The following is a 19112-nucleotide window of genomic DNA, read 5'->3' as shown; positions in this document are numbered from 1 at the left end:
AGTACCAGAAAGCTATATTTGGTTTATATTACTGTATGCATAGCTTGCTGTAACTTCAGTTTCAGATGATTTTTCTTTTACGTTTTCATTTTTAAGGGGTAATTCTTTTCTTTTGCTAAAAAAGAAGAATAATATTAATAAAAAATGCTTACCATAAGCCTTATTGAAAGTTCCGCTGGAAGAAAAAAAGACCTCTGTGAGAGTTCCATGCTTGGCATTAATACCTGCCCTAATGAGCTCATTTCTGATTTCGAGGAAATCCTACTTGTATTTAGTAGCATTTAAAAGGAAAGCCGGAAAACGAAAACCCTCAGCCTCCTGCCCCGAGAACCACTGCAGACACACTCACTTTCCGAGCTCTACCTGGAATTACATTTGCATTACGGTTTGCAAGCTATCTGCGACAGTCCCAACACTCCCTATGCCCAACAGCAAGCAATAACAAGGATCAAGCAAAGCAGTTTGGTCAATGCATCGCCTGCCCCTTCCCTGCAGCAAGACACTGGAGTTTCATGACAGGTTAATACCAGTTTACGAGCACGTAGTATTTTATACAGCTACCAAGAGATTACCCGGTTGGATGCACTACCCATTCACATCACCCGCAGTTCAGAGCTGCATTTCCCAGCTGGAGAACCCATCTGAACCCATCCATTTCCAAGCACTACCCAAGCTAGACAAGCGTCACAAGACAGGAGTTTTGCCTTCAGGTAGCTTATCCCCAGGTTCCCTCCAAAGCCTCCCGTATCGGCACCGGCAGGGACGAGCTGCTGGAATAACAGAGCCTGGGGCAGCTGCGGAGCAGCAACTGCAAGCTTGTATTTTCCACAAAACGGGTCCAAGCAAATTCTGCAGACATCTTTCAACCCCAAACGATCGATATAATTATAACTCCCCAAAGCCTTGCTGCCTCAAGGCAACCACTGCCTCTTCCCTTACCCCTCCAACGCCGCTATCCTCCCTCTTACTAAGCCTTTTGGCCACGCAACCCAATTCCTAAAGCGCTGTGCAAGTGCTGGCTGGGACCGCCAGTTATTATGCAGCTCTCCCTGTTGTGACGGCATCGGGCCTGGCCCTTCCATACAGTCAGCGTAATGGCTTTATAGATGGGAAACATCTATAAACGCCAGCAGGACATCCTTCCCTGCAACAACAGGTATATCAGGTTACCCCATGCCAAGCCTCCATCCCTTCCATAATAATAGGAAATGGCCCATTTCAAAGCGCAGCTGCTGCTTATCCTAACCCAAGCACTCAGGTAAAGGGGCTCTCACTGCAAACTGCCCTTTGCCGAGCGGTCAGGAAAAAGGGGAAAGAAAAAGGGATTACTTTTTCCACAAGTCCCAGATGCTCAGCAAAGCTTAAAAATTGCAGGAAAACCTCTGCCAGTCTCCAAAAAATTCCTGATGAACGTTCAGGCACATTACAGAAATACTGATATCTCTCGCTTCTATTTTGACATGTGCTGAGAGGCTTATGGACAGGAAGCTCTGTGGTTATTTTATACTCTCTATTCTCATCATTTCATCTCGGCCAACTCCTTCCCTCTACAGCACATCTGCATTTAACTGTTTCCAGCATAAATTTCCGAGTCAAGCAGCGAGCTAGGAAAGCACCCCTTGCAATGAAAAGTGCGAAAGAGGAGCACATGGAAAATCCAAGTCTCTGATTCCACAAGGAATACGACACAAGTTATTTGTGATGCTGAATACAGCGGAAGGGAAAAATAAAGGTATGTCACAAGAGGGAAACTGGTTTAAAACTGGCTCTGGTGGGAGGGTGTTGAATCAAGCCTTGTAAAACCTTTTGGTTTATTTCCCCATATAATGCTTTTCCTAACAGCCTAAAACGCCTGTATGTATTTTCTGTGGATTTCTTCCCTACTATGAAGGGGCACCCAGGTCGTGTGCACTTTATGCCCAAGCAGTTTCACCACCTCTGGCTTACACAAAGCCACACACCGCCTATATGCATGGATGGCTGCACATTTAGGTGCTGAAGAAGGGTGGCATAAGGGGATGATAATCCCTGTCTGTTATCGATTAACGACATCAGCAGACATCCCTGCCCCACTATAAAGTATTCCAAAACAGCAGGGATAAATACCTCCCCCCTTTATAACAGCAACCACATCAGTGACTCCTGGATTTGTTTGTCTGCTGCATGCCACATATATGGACTTTACAAATGCATAAAGGTGATGCTGTATCTAGATATCAAGGCAAGACTTGGTTAATCATCTATGGCAAGCAGGAAGCTTCTTCAATAAACGCCATTAACAACTGGATAACCCCAGATCTCATTAAAAACACAGGTGCACTCTAATCCTGTGTGACCAACACTAAAGAGAGTTATGGCTACTCCATGCAGGCAGGGCTCCCTTTGCCTGCAGAAGAGCTGTTGCTCTTTTCAGCTACCAAGGAACAGTACTTATCCACTGTTCCTCTTTTAAAACAACCAAGCTTCATAGCAAAAGCTTGGAGCAGCAGCTAGGCACAAAGGATGGTGGGGAAAGAGGTGGAGAGACCGGGGTAGAAAGCAGCAGAAACTTCCCAAACGTACTTTATTACAAACACATTCAGTATCCCACAGACAAGAGGCAGGAAAAAGGTTTCTCCTTCCTTCCTGCATTTCTAAGGAGCTGGTCATTTCACATGCGTCAGATAGCGAGAAGCTGATTTTAAAGGTAGGCTTTAGTTGGGTGTGAGAACAGCTCGACAACTGTCCCTCCTCTTCCCTCCAGTTTGCAGCCCTTTCTCACCCCAGCTGCATTTACTTTCTCATTTTCAGTCCTTGTTTTGCTATGGACTTTTGGCTCTGAGGTTACCACTCAGCACAGAACCCAGGAGAAGCGCCCTTATTCCACGTCCATCTCTGATGGAGGACGCACAGGAGCATGAAGTCTTTCATGACAAAGGCACCTGCATGGAGAAGAGCTCCAGAGGGACCACCTCAGCTCAAAGCAGAGGATGGGATGCAGGGCTCAGGTTAGCAAAGCTCATCTTTACCTTCCTGTTACAGGCACAGAGGAAAAGGACCAGTAAAAGCAGAAGAGATCAGTCTCTAGGGAGGAACTGGGCAGACAGCTCTCTGCAGAATTAGCTCCTGTATCTGCAGGCATGTATTAGGCTCCTGAGGAAATGCCACTGGCTTCCAAAATAACAGTATTATTCAGACCAGTGCCCTTTTGCCCCTGTAGTACCTCTGCAGAAGCCTCTTTTCAAATCACACCGAGGGCAAGAGCTTGAAGACCAGAGCTCCAGTGCAGTACTATAAGTCCTGTAAATGAGAAGAGGTCTCCTGACATTTATTTCTTCCTGGCCCATATTCCACAAAAATTAGGTATATTTAATAATCCAAAGTGTGGATTACAGACCCCCCCCCCCCCCCGAATGTTTTGGAACACAATTAAAACTGAATGTTCCTGAAAACCTACGAAGTTATTAGCATTATATTAGTTATTAGTATTAGCATTCATTATATTCTGCAGAGGTTTTTTTATCCTATTACATGACACTTGTTAACTTACTAAACTAACCTGGTGATAAGTAGCTGTAATGCTACAGAGACTGTCCAATACTAGTGGTGAGAAAAATAACCTTGATCTAACCATTGTCTGCTTGGCTGGGCTTTCTATAGGAGTCAAGTCACTTATACTTTTACATGCAGCTTGGGTGCTTTGTGTTTAAAGGGTCTATAAAAAGATACAGTGCCAATGTAAATGTATAAAACATATATATGATGCTGTTCCGAGCTGTATGGGAGATTTCCACAAGCTCTAATACCCATCACTTTAAAGCAACACCACCTTGCAAATTCAAATACCCTTTCATTCCGTTTTCCCTTCTCATAAGCACGCCTTACTGAGTTGTAAATGCATCAATGCAAACCGGGCACAGAGATATTCAGTATTATTTCCTCCTTGCTGAATAAACCTCATGAAATCCAATGCTCTTTTGACCGTGAAAACATGGACTATGGAATAAGGTCCTTGAATTCTGCTATTGCTCATTGAGGCATTGCTCATGTAAACTGAAATCTCCCCCAGCACAATTCCTGGGCAGAATTTCATTAACAAGCTTATGGATCTGTACTAACAGCTGGACTATGGAAGGTGTCATGCAGCTACTGCACGTCTAATTGTTAAGTACCTACCACCATCTAGAGGAAATACACTGTACTGCCTAAAACCCAGCAGTACACAAATCCTGTTCAGTGCTATTCAAATGAGTGGGCATCAAACAAAACAGATGGCCTTAATATCTATCTGACTATGCTGGCTGTGCTGTTCCACCCCCAGCCTCCCCACGGGCTGAAGAGAAAGGCTGCCTTTCAGTTCCAGCTGCTACCACAATCGGGCTTTTATCTCAGATAGGGGAGGGGAAAAAGGCATGATCTCCTCTTAAACAAAAATTCAATAGCTCACTGAATCCCATTGAATATTCTTGGATCACGGTGATAATTTTCCTCCTTGTTTACAAGGCTTCTGGGCTAGCTTCAGCAAAGCTAACTCTGACTTCTGCTTGTCATAGTACTGTACTTAACATCTGGATAAACATCCCTACACCAAGATGCTACGTCCGGTCAGCTGGGCTGGAAGAGGAAGCAGCAGCAGGCTGTGACCCACCAGCCCTATGTAAGGACCAGGGACAACGTGGTGCCCTCCCACCAGTCCCCAGCACTCAGCAGTAATGCTGGAGGGATGGCAGTGACAGGAACCCTTGTTCTAAAGACAGAGAAAACACCAAATTCTACACCAGTACATATATGTCTTCCCTGTTTGGTACAGTGGAGCAAATTAAAACTCAGATGTTTAAATCATTCTTAAAAAAAGGAACAAAAACCCTCAACCCCCCCCCCCAAAAAAAGCCCTGCAGTGTGTATCTTCACTATTTGTACCTCCTTCCCAAAACTTTAACACGCTTGGAAAAACAGCAGACAAATTCTCTCTTTAAAGAATCAGGATTTACTAGTTAGTACTGCCTACTAAGAAAGGAGGGGAAGGGAGAGGTGGTCATTACATCCAAATAAAGATCCAGAACAACTTCTAACACCACTGAACACCAAAACAACTCTGTATCTTCCATCCCTCACAAGAAACCCACCCAATACTCAAACCACTAAATAAACCCCAACCCTGTTCTCTTTGAAATACAAATACACTCTCCTATATTGTCCTTTATGACTGATTATCTCAGGTTTTACAGCATGACTGTCTGGAAAACCCTCTGATAAGAAGCAAACAGCACTTTGCACACACTAAACCACCAGGACTAGGGAAAAGGGAGATTTTCTATAGAAGTGGGGGAACAGCAAGGAGAAGGCATCAAGGATAAACAACCCTCCAGCATTTCTGCTGATGCTTCCCACTCCTGCGTGCACAAGCAGAACAACCTTTCCTGAACTGCCCAGTCTTTTCCATTCATATCTGGCCCTCCTTGCCCCAATGAGCCCAGCCCCTGCTCCTGAGAACCTTCACAGGGAGCCAGCAGAGGTTTTGATGGGCAAAGGGTACAAGGCAGGGCAGACACAACACTGTGCCACTCACAAGGGGGAAAGGGGCTGTGGTTCTAAGGCTACAGCCCTGGTTCTAAGCAGGCAAAGATGAACATTTTGGCATCTTGCAAACTGACTGCATGTATCTTAGGCTAAAGTGCTGAGCCTGTTAGAGATGAAACAGCAGGCTCCTGCTAACAGAACAGGTTCTCCACCAGCTTGTGTCAAGGACATAGGTAAGGTGCGAGGGAGACATCTGAACGGGTTACCATCCTTCAGCTGAACCTGCTCACAAGTGGGGCTTTGAATGGGAGCAGTGGCCCTGCACAACCAGTGGACCACTGCTACAGACACCTAATGGGCATCCCGCTGCTCCTGCATCCCGCTGCTCCTCATGGCTTTTAAGCCCGGCCGGCCTGGGAAGGGAACTCCCCTGCAGCTCTGCTGCCTGTATGCAAACTAGACAGGTTTAAGAGTATCCTACCCCCGCTTTGCTCAAACCCATATAAAGCACACATTTAAAGTGGAGGTCTCAAATCTAAGCCTCAGTAATACAAACTGGCCCATCTAACAACCTCGGTTTCCATGTGGACAGTAAAATCAGTATAATGCGAATGCATGTTAATAGGGTCAGAGAAAACTTCTTTCACAGAAAGGATCCCTTCAGAGACAGCTTCTACAAGAAACTTTTCCAACTATCTTTGTGTGTTCTGAAGATCTTTTTGGTTTTCCTACCCAAAAGTTGTTTCAGTAACACATAAATAGCATTTTGCTCCCACGTTTCGCCCCAAGCTGAAGCAGTATGCACTGCTTCACGTTCTGAATAGAAGCAGAGAGAAACCCTGCCCCTCTCTTCTAGTCTCCATTTTGCAATGGGGAGAAGCAAGGAGGCCTGTATTTTAATGACAGTATTCATAAAGAAAAACCACAACCGAGGAGGGAACGCTCTGATGATAGATGTTGACTCCACACCAATGCCTACCTGACAGCACAGCACACATGGCTGAGCAGCTTACAGTGGAGTCTCTATTTTACCCACTTACCACAAAACAGTGCCATCATCTAAACCAAAAAGTGCTGGATCCCTGCAGTGTAATTTGTGGGGTTGATGTACAGAGGCATTTTAACAGAGCCCACAGGATGACTGCTGAACCCAATTTACACGGGTTCCAACATCTTTGTAGATGCCTGAATGGTCTGTCCCTATCCAAGCTGTTACAGCAGCACGCTATTTAAGCATCAGCTTCGTGGACAGCAACAACAAACAAGGCATAAGAAGCAGGCATTTGGATTGCAAAGCATGTCAGCCTATGCTTTGCTGTACTTTCCTGATGGCCAGATCTGGGATGGACATTATCCACATGCTAAATGCCACGAAAAACTAAAAGGAAGAGAAGAAATTACCAGCCGTTCCATCTCCTGCTCCCGAAGCCGCTCTTCCCTCTGCCTCCTGTGGTAGTCCATGAGGTCTTCCCTTCCCGAAATGGAGCTAATGCTGTTCTTCCGCTCTCGCATGGACGTTTGCAGCGAGCTGGGCGTCTGCCTGTAACTTTCCAGCTCTGGGTCATCAAGCTCCACAGAGCTGGTGGAGAGGTTCCTTCGGACAGAGAACGACCTGTCAAAATCCACCGGGGAGAAAGAGCTACTGGGACTCGTTCCTGAGAGTCCAAGCCTATCGAAGTCATCGGGAAGATACGGGGGAGAAGGTGCTAAAAGCATTTTCTTGGCGATTCGAGGGCTTGCAGGAACACTGAGCGTTGAGCTGGCGTAGGAATGACCCGCAGAGACCGAGTTGGCATGTGGTGAAACCCCTGAGCTGCAGGAAGAAAAGTTCAGGTAATTGTCAGCATCTAAAACGTTCTGAGGTAGATCTTTTTCTCCCAGTTTTTTCCTTTTAGTGTTACCCAAAGAGCTTCTTGGGGGCAAACTTAACGGCACCAGCTGGCTTTCTGTTGATTTATAAAGTCTGGGGAGGGAACGACTGTACATTCCCATATGACTTAGAGATCCACCAGAGTATTTCCTAGGCCGTGAGCCCAGAGTCTCCATCATCACGTCCTTGTGCTTAACTGGCTTTATGTGAAGGGCCAGGGTGTCTTCAGTGTTCATCCTCCTGCCTTGCTTTGGGCTAGAAGGCATGCTGGCTGCCCCCGAATTGCTAGCAGGTGAAAGCATCAGCTCGTTCCCTGAGCTTCCGTTCCACATGGTCAGAAGAGAGCCCGAGATCTTCTTTGTCTCCAGCATTCCCGGGAAGTAGACATTGTCATAGGATTTGTTTTTCTGACTGTACTTGGAGTAGTGAAACTTATCCATCTGTCCAAGGGATTTTATGTTTTCTCTGCTGGCATGAATATCAAAGTCTGTCCTTCCTAAGTTGTAGCCACTGAGGGATGGAGGCATGCCCGATAGGGAACCCAAATGCTTTACAGAGATGCTTTTATCCGGAAGATAAGGGCTTTCACAGGAGAACTGCTTGCCTCCTTGAAGTTTGCTAACAGAGTGTGCATTTTTAACACTGGAGGAAGGACTGGGTTTAACTGGCATTGGTTGTGAGAGGGTTAAATATGAGCCAGCATAGTCCCCATTTGTTTTAAATTTGAGACTTGATGAATATTTCTTCTGGTTGAGGTTTTCCATAATATCCTGGAGACCATTCTCAAGGGAATTCACTGCAGAACCCTTTCCCAAAGTAGCATTTTGTAATTCCATCTGGTTTTGTGTGTGGCTATACTCTGCCATAACCTTACTGGAATCTGTAAGGAAGAGAAAATAAGGGGGAAAAGAAAAGTAAGTAGCAAGTAAGTAGCTGCCTCTTGCATGTGTATGCCTGCACGTTCATTTGAAATGAACACGTTTATAATAATTACTGTGCTTGTAATAACTGGGTCTCAGATCATAAAGCAAAGGAGGGGATGCACAACTTCCCCATCTCTCTTTTTGCAACAGATGGAGGCTAAAAAAGAAGGGGTAGTTGGACAGGACCAAATCCATACTACAAATCAGCAACACAGTTGGAAAGAGGCTAGACTCTTTTCTTTGGTGACCTATCCATGGCAGGAGCCTGGCTTAGCCTTTATAATCCCGAGCCTCCTAAGATGTCCATGAAGTAAAGCAGCATTACTGTCCTGATGTCTTATACCTGAGGAACTGAGGTCTAGGGAGAAGATGCAAAGAAAGACTGCTGAGTAAAGAACTCAGCGCAGGTCTCCCAGGGCTCAGGATACAGAACATAAGATGCTGCTCTGGACCACCTCTTTTAGCCTGTGCAGCTAGTGCATCCAAGCCCAAATACATTAATGAGCTTAATCAAAGCTCAGTGGGAGCTTGGCATATTTCTGCTTACCCAATGGACTGTCATGCAAAGCTTCATGGAAGAGTACATAAGCAAGGCCCATTTTTCAAGGTGTTTTAGCTCAGTGCTCTTAAAATACAAACCTGTAACTACACCTGCAAAGAGCACTTTAGTTAAAAGATAGCCTGAAGGATGTGTAATGCTCGGCTCTACAACTTCATGCAAAAACAACACCACAAACCCTACTACTAAAAACACTGACAGGGGTTTAAGGTTCCAGGTCTTAACGCTTGTTTGGAATTATAACATGCTTCCTGGAAGAGGACACCAACCAAACAAGCCTTCGCTGTGGTGGAGGTTAGTGTTCAATGTGTCAAGCTCCAGCCTACAGCTCCCACTCTGCCAAAAGCAAAGAAGAGAATTCAGCTCCTCAAAGTGTCAGTTACTGCAGGAGATAAATGGGACCTCCACAGGCTTGCGCTCAGACCTCAAGCGATGTAGAAATGGCACCGCTAACACCTACAGCATCTCCTTGGATGTGCTAGGCTGTGCTTTGAACTAATGAAGCACTCTTCAGTGTCGGTTCCTGCAGTGCCAGCGAGTGCTGCTTGTGAAAATAAGGGTCAAATCCGGGATTTACTCTCGGCTCAGTCACATTTCACCTGTGACTTCAGCCACCTCATGAGAAACCTCATTTCAGCTTGCCACTCGGCAGGAAAACCTAACATCCAGTTGTGAAAAGCGCTTTTGAACTCCTCAGAGGCAATACTTTAATCCTCTTCCAAGTACCACTTCAGGCAATTATACAAACCTAGACACAAAACTCCCACCAGACTGGATATGATCTGGTTGAACCGAGGATCACTAGGTTCAGGTACCTAGTGGTAGCTGGCAATGCAGTCTTTGAGCGGGTCCTTGTTTCTGGCACCTTCCTTGCTAACAAGCCAAAAATGCATGGAATTCATTACTGTCCAGGGCATCACACAATATACCTCTGTTGCACAAGTTTTCTCTGTGCTAACTGTAGTAAGCCTAAGTGAGTAACAACACCTTCTCTTCAACTCTTAAGGAACAAACCCCTAAGTTTAAGAACAAAGGTACACATCATTAACAATGGAATTGAATAGGCAGAAGATAAAAGGAGTCAGCATTACAGGGGGGAACAAAACCAAATCAAACCAGAAGGAAATAACAAACACCTCCTTGAACAAAGGTGGACCCGGCCAAGCTCGTGTTAATGACAAACTGTGGAAGTGGCCAAAACCATTAACGTGCAGCTTCATAACCAAGCCTCAGGTTTACTATTACACAGAACTTCATCTTTTTATGCTGACTGTGATTTTATTCGCTGTAATTTTAACCCATTGTTACCATGATACAGCTATCTCAGCTGCCTTTGAACCAGTAAGCTCACAGAGCTGTCAGACCATCACTGCTGTGAGCAGTGAAACTGCAGTTTCTTACACTCTGACATCTGACTTAACATTTTTTTAGCTGTTTTCACAGTATTTGATCAACGGCAATGATGAAGATCCAAAGAAAAAAGAGGAGGAATGTGACCCATGTTCAACAGAGCTCTTGCAGGGACAAGACAAAATCAGACGGCAACGATCAAGCATTCATCTCATTAGTGGTGTTATAAGGAAGAAGAAGATGCAAAAGTTATTTAAAAGCACAGATATAAAGCACAATGTACGTGCCTTGTGTACTTCAATACTTACTTGTACCTTCCATTCTCTCCCCTTCCCTCTTCCAAATCTCTCAAAACTGAAAGCCAATCCCATATCAAAATTGTACTGCCCACATCTTAACTTCAACACAACTGAACTTTTCTTTTCTTGCATAAACCCTACAGGCCCCCGTATAAATAAGCTGGCAGACACATTAATGGAACGTTAATAATCGTTTATTGCTCCCTTGCAACACCAGCAGGGCACATTCAATCCCACAAAGACTGGACACTTATGCCAAAACACAAGTTAGCTCATGGAAACTTTCTGGCCTGTTCAGCGCAGCAATGAAGGGTTTATTGTACTTGAAATCCAAACAAGCACAGTGAGAAAAGGTCACAATACCTTCATGTAAGACAGTTGGGTTCAACAGGTCTCTCCCATACCTTATGCCAGGCCTTCTGGGTTTTTGGTTCCAGCACCACAGTGCCCGCAATCACCCAGTTTAGGAATACCCTAAGATGCATCACCCAGCCTGGCTGACGCTGCCCTCACAGGCAGGTAAGAGGGACTGAGGCTGGTTGCTCTAGCACACAGTGTGCTCTGAACCCACCCTGCATCCAGGTCAGCCCCAGCTTTCACTGGTTAACCTCCAGTGCACAGCACAAGGCTCCTCTGTTCAGCAGGGTATTTGCTGCCTGGAGCTATAGGGAAAGAAATTCTTCCTTTCTTATTAGTCTTCTTTTTTTAACCCTCATTCCTTTTCTTTCTTTCCTGAGCTATTTAGCTGGGGGTCACTGATATCTGTTCCAGCCAGGCATTAAACTGATGAGGGAGGGCTGGCTGTCTGCAGCATATCCAGCTGCAGCCTTCTTTTGGCTGGTAAATGGAGTTAGACATGGAATAAGAACAGAGCACTGACCTTATCCACGTGCCAGGAGAATTAAATCAATAATAAACTCTAACAGATTTCAGTACATTTACAAACAAACTTTGCGTTTATTAATGGATTACCTGATCCAACATTCTGAAAGGAGGAGGAGAGGTTGCTTCTGTTTGGCATCATATTCGTCCTCTACAGGATGGTTAAAACAATGCTAGTTTGAGTGAACCCAATAAATCTTGACCTGCAAATAAAGTAACAAGAGGAAAAGATGTTGTTAAGAAGTGTACTCTGAGAGCATCTTTCAAGTGTGCAATATAGACCAAAACTGGTTTTCCCTATGGTAAAACTTCCAGAAGAAATACGTTAAGGTAGTTGGAAAGGGCACTCCCGTGTCTAATGCAGAGACTCAGAAAGAAACCAAACCAGAAACCCACACAAACACTCTCTGCAGTTGTTTCATCAGTTAAAAAGTCCATATCATTTCATTTGCTAATCGGCTCCTATCTCTGATCCTGACTCTGCGCAGGCAGTTACTGGTCACAGCTCCCGAGTTTTGTCTGCGATCCTGTGGCTGCCTTAAGAAAGCATTAACAAGGTCGGACTTTTCTGCTGAACCACAGAACCATAGAATAGTTAGGGTTGGAAAGGACCTTAAGATCACCCAGTTCCAACCCCCCTGCCATGGGCAGGGACACCTCACACTAAACCATGGCACCCAAGGCTCTGTCCAACCTGGCCTTGAACACCGCCAGGGATGGAGCATTCACAACTTCCCTGGGCAACCCATTCCAGTGCTTCACCACCCTAACAGGAAAGAATTTCCTCCTTAGATCCAATCTAAACTTCCCCTGTTTAAGTTTGAACCCATTACCCCTTGTCCTATCACTACAGTCCCTAATGAAGAGTCCCTCCCCAGCATCCCTATAGGCCCCCTTCAGATACTGGAAGGCTGCTCTGAGGTCTCCACGCAGCCTTCTCTTCTCCAGGCTGAACAGCCCCAACTTCCTCAGCCTGTCTTCATACAGGAGGTGCTCCAGTCCCCTGATCATCCTCGTGGCCTCCTCTGGACTTGTTCCAACAGTTCCATGTCCTTTTTATGTTGAGGACACCAGAACTGCACACAATGCTCCAAGTGAGGTCTCACGAGAAGGTTTCACATGTGAAAGCCTGTAGCCCACTTTCAGCCCACGCAACAACACCAGCATCCTGCAATCATGGAGAAACCCATGCAAAACCAGGTATGTGATCCAAAGCACAGAAAACGTTTTGGCATGCAGTGATTCCTGAGGTTCCAAAGAAGCCAGACTTGGAATGCAAAGAGATTTTTTTTCTTTTTTTTTTTTTTTAAGTTTATTAGAAAAATATTTCTTAAAAAATTGCCATAACAGAGACCTGGCTTAAAAGAAATGTCCAAATCAGATCCCAGCCACTAGAGGCTAAAATTAAACCTAAATCCACTCAGAAGACCTCTAGTGAGTTGTTCTATTGAAAGATTTATTTATTTTTTATACACACATCTGGTTTTAAAAGGTTGAGAAATAAAAGCTTTAAATAAAACCCCACGTTGAGTGACAAAAGTAATGGTGACCATCTGTAGGTCCCCTGGGCTTTAACTGCGGACAAGCAAACAGAAACGCAGCAGAAAAACAAGCGAAGGATGGAGACAGATGTCTGGGGCTGTCTAGAGACCAGGCACCTATTTAATTAACCTCAGTCGTCACAGCCCCAACGTTTCAGGTCTCTGTTGCACAGGCTTTTCGTGCCATGCCTTTTCATGTTATTCTCCTGGGAGGACAGCCCTGGGAGAAGGGAGCTGGCTGTAATCCCTGCAGCAGAAGGAGGCTCCTTTGCCATGACCTCTGGCTTCTCCCTTACCTGCTCTCTCCATGGGGGGCAGGTGCTGTCCTTCCCCTTTGCTACCCCAGGAAACCCCTGGCGCTGCCCTCGCTTCAAAGTGTTTTTTCTTTCCCTGCAAAGCTCATTTCTCAGTCCTAAAGAGAGAGCTCCCACCCCATCTCCCACCTCCCAACAGCAAGAGGTGGGCTTCCTCCAACAGCCACACAATCTACCTTGGTGCTGCTCCCCAAGGAGCCTAAGTGAGGAAGGAGACCCTCAGGACACAGAACCCAGCCACCACATCTGCCCTCTCCAGCATCAGAGGACTGAAACTATCCCCAGCAGATGGTGGGAAACAGCCTGGACAGCAGATAGCTTTCCAACCCATTTCATGCTCAACAGGTCCTTCTGTTGACATGAAACATTTAGGATCCTTTTCACCCCACTGGGTCTTCCATCACACAAAGAGACTCCTTCCTTCATCCCTTCCAGCTTGCCTCACAACCTCCAAACCTGAAACCTGCGTAGCATCCCAAACCTGAAACCTGCGTAGCATCCCAAACCTGAAACCTGCGTAGCATCCCAAACCTGAAACCTGCGTAGCATCCCAAACCTGAAACCTGCGTAGCATCCCAAACCTGAAACCTGCGTAGCATCCCAAACCTGAAACCTGCGTAGCATCCCAAACCTGAAACCTGCGTAGCATCCCAAACCTGAAACCTGCGTAGCATCCCAAACCTGAAACCTGCGTAGCGTCCCAAACCTGAAACCTGCGTAGCATCCCAAACCTGAAACCTGCGTAGCGTCCCAAACCTGAAACCCGCGTAGCGTCCCAAACCTGAAACCTGCGTAGCATCCCAAACCTGAAACCCGCGTAGCATCCCAAACCTGAAACCCGCGTAGCATCCCAAACCTGAAACCCGCGTAGCATCCCAAACCTGAAACCCGCGTAGCATCCCAAACCTGAAACCTGCGTAGCATCCCAAACCTGAAACCTGCGTAGCATCCCAAACCTGAAACCTGCGTAGCATCCCAAACCTGAAACCTGCGTAGCATCCTAGGTGCCTTCCTTGCCAGGAGTGGGGCTGAGGGGCAAGCCAAGGACTTCCTGGCTGGTCTGCAGTGGACAGACAAGTGACCCCAGCAAGAGTTAACAGCACTTCTCCCACTTGTCAGACTGGCTCTTTGCCTTTTGCCTGCCTACACGATGTGAAGGACTAGGGCAGAAATCCTGCTGAAACCACCTCTACGTTGTTGCCTTGGAATATCGCGTGCGTAATCTCTATTAAAATGCTGCACTTGGAGCCCAGAGCTCCCCTGGAAAAGAGCCAATAATTTAACTTTTCTGGACATGTTGAACCTGACACAGAAAACTGTGGCTCTCAGCATCTCACACTGCTCTGTAACAAGAGTATAATCATATCATCAAACAGAGAACTAAAATAAGGACAACTTGGAAGGAAAAGACAGAAGGAGCGGTTGCTTTAAAAGGCAGGAAAGGTGTAATTGGATTTCCTGCCTCTCTAACATTGCTGCTTTGTGGTTAAAATCATTGGTTAGATCACCAAAACACCCCCAATCCTTTCTCATAAAACGATGGCTAAAACTTTATGTGACAAATATGAAGGAGAGAACAGCTGAGAGGGAAGGGTTTCTCTGTAATTGAAAACTCAATCTTCGACTGGTGAATACCCAGGTTTGCTAATAGCTAAAAGGGAAAATGTCCTTTTTAAGGTTAAATATTTATATGGTTTCAGTTCGAGGTTGAGAACTCATTACACATCTCTCTTCTTAGCGGATGAGAGATCAGGGAAGTCATCGCCTAGCAATGATTGGATTTGGGGGGGGGCAGAACTTCCTAAAACTCTCTGCTGTGGGCATAACTGAGAAACAATGAATGAATGAACGAGCCAAGGAGATGAGCAGCTCAACATCTACAGTTTATCTGCTCTTATGAAAACATATTCTTTCAGATGAGGGTTATGCAGGGCCTCATCCAACAGCCAGAGAGGCTGACTCTTGTTACAGAGCACATGCTTTACTCTGCCTTGGCTGGAACAAAGCAAACTGATTTCATCTGGGTTTTATAAAGTCATCTGATGTGAATGTATACAGCATTAACAATCGTGTTTCATCTCCACAGTGCCCAGGCCAAATTCAGTTTTGTTTCACTAACAACCAGAAAAAAAACAGTGATTCATGACTCAAACAGGCAGCAAGTCAAACAAAGGATTCCAATCTTAAGATGCTTTAACGCAGAGGGACTTCTACAGTAAAAGCTCCTTTCCCTTGTGTTGTGGTTTGACCCCATCTCAGCTCCCTCAGCCACTCGCTCCCCACTGTGGGATGGGGGAGAGAATCATAGGGTAAATGCGAGATCCGGGCAGTTTAACAGGTAAAGCAAAAGCTGCACATGTAAGCAGAGAAAACAAGGAATCCATTCCCCACATCCCACCAGCAGGCAGGATTCAGCCATCACCAGGAAAGCAGAGCTCCATCATGTATGATGGTGACTTGGGAAGACAAATGACACCACTCTGAATGACATATCCCCCCCCCCCTTCCTTATTTCTCCACCAGCTTTATATAACTGAGCATTACGCCATATGGTATGGAATATCCCTTTTGGTCAGCCGGGGGTCAGCTGTCCTGGCTGTGCACCCTCCAAACTTCTTGGTCACCTCCAGCCTCTTCACTGGCAGGGCGTGAAAGCTGAAAAATCCTTGACTTAACAGAAACACTACTTAGCAACAGCTAAAACCATCGGTGTGTTATCAGTGTTATCCTCACACTAAATCCAAACCACAGTACTATATCCGCTACTGTAGAGAAAACTAACTCTATCCCAACTGAAACCAAGACACCTTGGCACAGGAGCCTAAAGCTGCAGCTCAACCAAGCTCTACCCATCATTTAGTCCATAGATTTAGGGCAACAATTGCTCAGTGTGCAGTTTCTCATCTCTTCCTTTACTTCTGCCTGGGCTGATACCTTCCTCCCTTTAGCAGACTGCTCTGGCACCCACTTTGCTCTCACATTACCAACTAAGTGGATTGCAATGCCTCAGGCATTGCTAAAATGCTCCTCTGACTGAATATAAACGACCAATTTCAAACCAGCTCTCAAATTTGGCCATCTCTCCTTTAAAGCCTTTCTGCTCTTGATTGCTTCTTCAGTTTCAGTTTCTCGTAAAACATTACCAGTGGTTCCCAGCAGCTCCTGTTCCCTTTCCCATCTCTGACACTTCTCTTCAGAAACTCCTACAGCAGTGTACAGCCACCCATGGAAAAGAGATGAAACCCAAAGTGATGGAGAGGCCAAGGCCAAACCCCTATCATTGCCACCGCCCTCACAACATCATTAGGGTTGCATTTGTTCTGCAACAAGAAGGTTCTCAAACGATAGCGGGTCTGTTTCAACTGTTCCAATAACACACACACACTGTTCTGGAAACAAAAAAGCCTCTTCAATCTTTACACCCTAAACACAATTCGGTGAATGAGTGCTGACAGCTTCAGTACTCAGAGGTTTAAGCGGTATAACACACCGACCAACACTGATAAAGGGACTGCTTATCAAGTTGATGTACCTTTTTCCTGCATAATCTGAAGACAATGTACTTGCTCCTGATTAAATCAAGACTGGGTTTTTCCCCTCACTTACTTCCAAATAAAAGTCCTGGCAGGCTTAACCTGATGGGAAAGTAAAACTCAACCTGATCTACAGCTTACCTCCAAAACCACTTAAGTATAAATCTCTCTTTCCCCAACCCCATAAAGCTTACTGTCAAACTAAACCAATATAATAACAGAAGGGCAACTGCATAATTGGGTGGAGATTCTATACCCATAAGCTAGCAAATGGACACATCCTTAAAAGAGAATGCAGTCATCTCTGCCAAAAACCGGACAGCTCGGCAAGGCTGTTATTTAAAGGTCGCCTTAAACATCCTTCTTCATTTCCTCCTCTCCCACAACACAATATACTGGACTAGGAGAATTAGCTACAGCTAATTTCCTGCCAGCATAGTCCTGAAACCTGCTCAGTCCTTGGTTTTTCATGATATAGGACCTACAATACCGTGGTCCCCACGGTGCAAGCGAGCACAAGGTCTTGTTATAGGCATAGGGTGCTTTAGTTCCCAAAGCTCACAGCTTGGCATCTCCACCAATGCTAGAGAAATTAAAAATGAAGTATCTGTGAATCAGATTTGTCTAAGTCACTCCTCTGTAATCCTGCAGGCTTCCGATGTGGAAAAGGGAGCGGCAGAGGAAGTTGCTCTTGTGGCTTATCTCTTCCTCTGAGAGATTATCGTGTTGGATATTGGAGAAGGAGCAGAAAGAGAGCAATACAACAACAACAGAAAACACCCTTCAATGACTTCAGTCTCCTCATAAACAACATCTATTTCAGTGGAATAACTACGCCAAAAATTGCACCCAAATACACATTTCTAAGTATGCTGTCCAACTGTATAAGCACGATTCTCTCCTACTTGATAAGGATCAATGTTGTAGGCATTGTCAAACCAATTGCTCTTTCCAATAGACAGGCATAATCATTTTAATCGGGTCTTGACAACTGACAACTTTAAATGTGCGTCAAAAAAGGAAACATCACCACGTAAATATAACAGCTTGGTGACTACAAATGGAGATTTACACCATTGACATAAAAGTCACAATAAATATTGCAGTGAAAATGCTGAAGCTTTATCACTTTTGTACCATAATAGCTGCTTTTACCTGAAACTGAGGCGTGTTAAAGTACACGTTCCAATAAATCTAATCTCGTTCCTGTGTGCTTGGTAGGACAAGAGATGAGACCACCTACTCCAACCACATTATTTTAGTAGACATCACTGCCTCCTCCTTGTTCTGCAGTCACAAACCCCACTGCTTCATCTGGAGTAGATAAATCCAGGCGAGGACAGTTCTTTTTTCTACCCAAACAAAAGCCATCGGTAGTTAGAAGCACATTAGGAGAGATTTCTGTTAAAACAATGAACTCTTCACGCAAACAGGGCTGGCAGAGGACGGGACAACTTCAAGTCATCCTCCTTTATTCTGTCTTGGTACCTTTCTGATAGTGAAGCTTGAGAGTCAGGTATCTGACCCCACGACTGATTCATCTCCCAGCAGCAATGAGGAGCTCCCTGCTATTATCCTGACACTACTCCATTAACTTCTACTGAAAATAGGAGGGTGCTCAAAACGTCTGCAAAGCAAGACTCAAACACTTCACCCGGACACAGTAAACAGAAAGCTCTGGTGGACTGCGATTGCTTATATCTCACTGTGCAGATGAACAAACCCCCAGACAAACAACACACCCAGTGTAGTTATAAATGCACATAAATATTTCAGACCAACATCATTCTCACTGCAGAAGCCCAAGAAATACAGACTTTCTTCGTCTAAAATGTCAGGAAAAACAATTAGGAATGCGAATTCCAGACTGCACAGGAGCAGAAATTCCTAGTGTAGGAGAGCAGGAAGAACCTGAAGAAAAGTTTCTCCTTTCACATCCTAGCTGACATGATAAACTTTGTCTCTTAAGGGTGCCCCTAACGAATCCAATGAGAGCTTGTCACACACAGCAGGTAGGTAAAGTCACAGGAAATCTAAGCAGCCAGAAAAACGAATCAGAACTGCCTCAAAGATCATCTACTCCCTTGTTGGTTTTGGCCTGCCTGAATGTCCTCAGCATTTGTATCCTGTCTACTACGTTACTTTCTCTCAGGCAACCTCTGCCCACGATCTGCTTTCCTCTGTGCTGATTTCTTTCACTGCCACTTTGGGCCTGTCACTTCCTTCCATTAATACTTGCCTCCAGTGCCCACTTATTCTGACAGTTGCTGTCTCTCTTCTTCCGTTTGCCCATTTCTCCTCAATTTATCTCCTTCCTGAGATGCTTGCCCCACATTTCCAAA

The 19112-nt window shown here is 45.3% G+C and overlaps 1 protein-coding gene across 7 annotated transcripts in view; it reads right to left on the bottom strand.

The window, feature by feature from the left end:
* PHLDB2 (pleckstrin homology like domain family B member 2) overlaps window positions 1-19112 on the bottom strand; it is a 116040-nt gene that overhangs the window by 42816 nt on the left and 54112 nt on the right. For all 7 annotated transcript variants that reach the window (XM_062623952.1, XM_062623955.1, XM_062623956.1 and 4 more), the window contains exons 2-3: window positions 11473-11585; window positions 6901-8249 (exon numbers count right to left, since the gene is read on the bottom strand). In XM_062623952.1, the coding sequence (XP_062479936.1) occupies window positions 6901-8249; window positions 11473-11524 (1401 nt within the window). In that variant the 5' untranslated portion in view covers window positions 11525-11585. The remainder of the gene's footprint in view (window positions 1-6900; window positions 8250-11472; window positions 11586-19112) is intronic.

Source organism: Pezoporus occidentalis, unplaced genomic scaffold (genome assembly GCF_034315485.1).
Source record: "Pezoporus occidentalis ecotype Australia unplaced genomic scaffold, CSIRO_AGI_Poc_V1 ctg26, whole genome shotgun sequence".
In the NCBI taxonomy this organism is placed as follows: domain Eukaryota; kingdom Metazoa; phylum Chordata; class Aves; order Psittaciformes; family Psittacidae; genus Pezoporus; species Pezoporus occidentalis.
The sequence above is the reverse complement of the archived record's forward strand: the minus strand, read 5'-3'. Positions and strand labels throughout refer to the sequence as shown.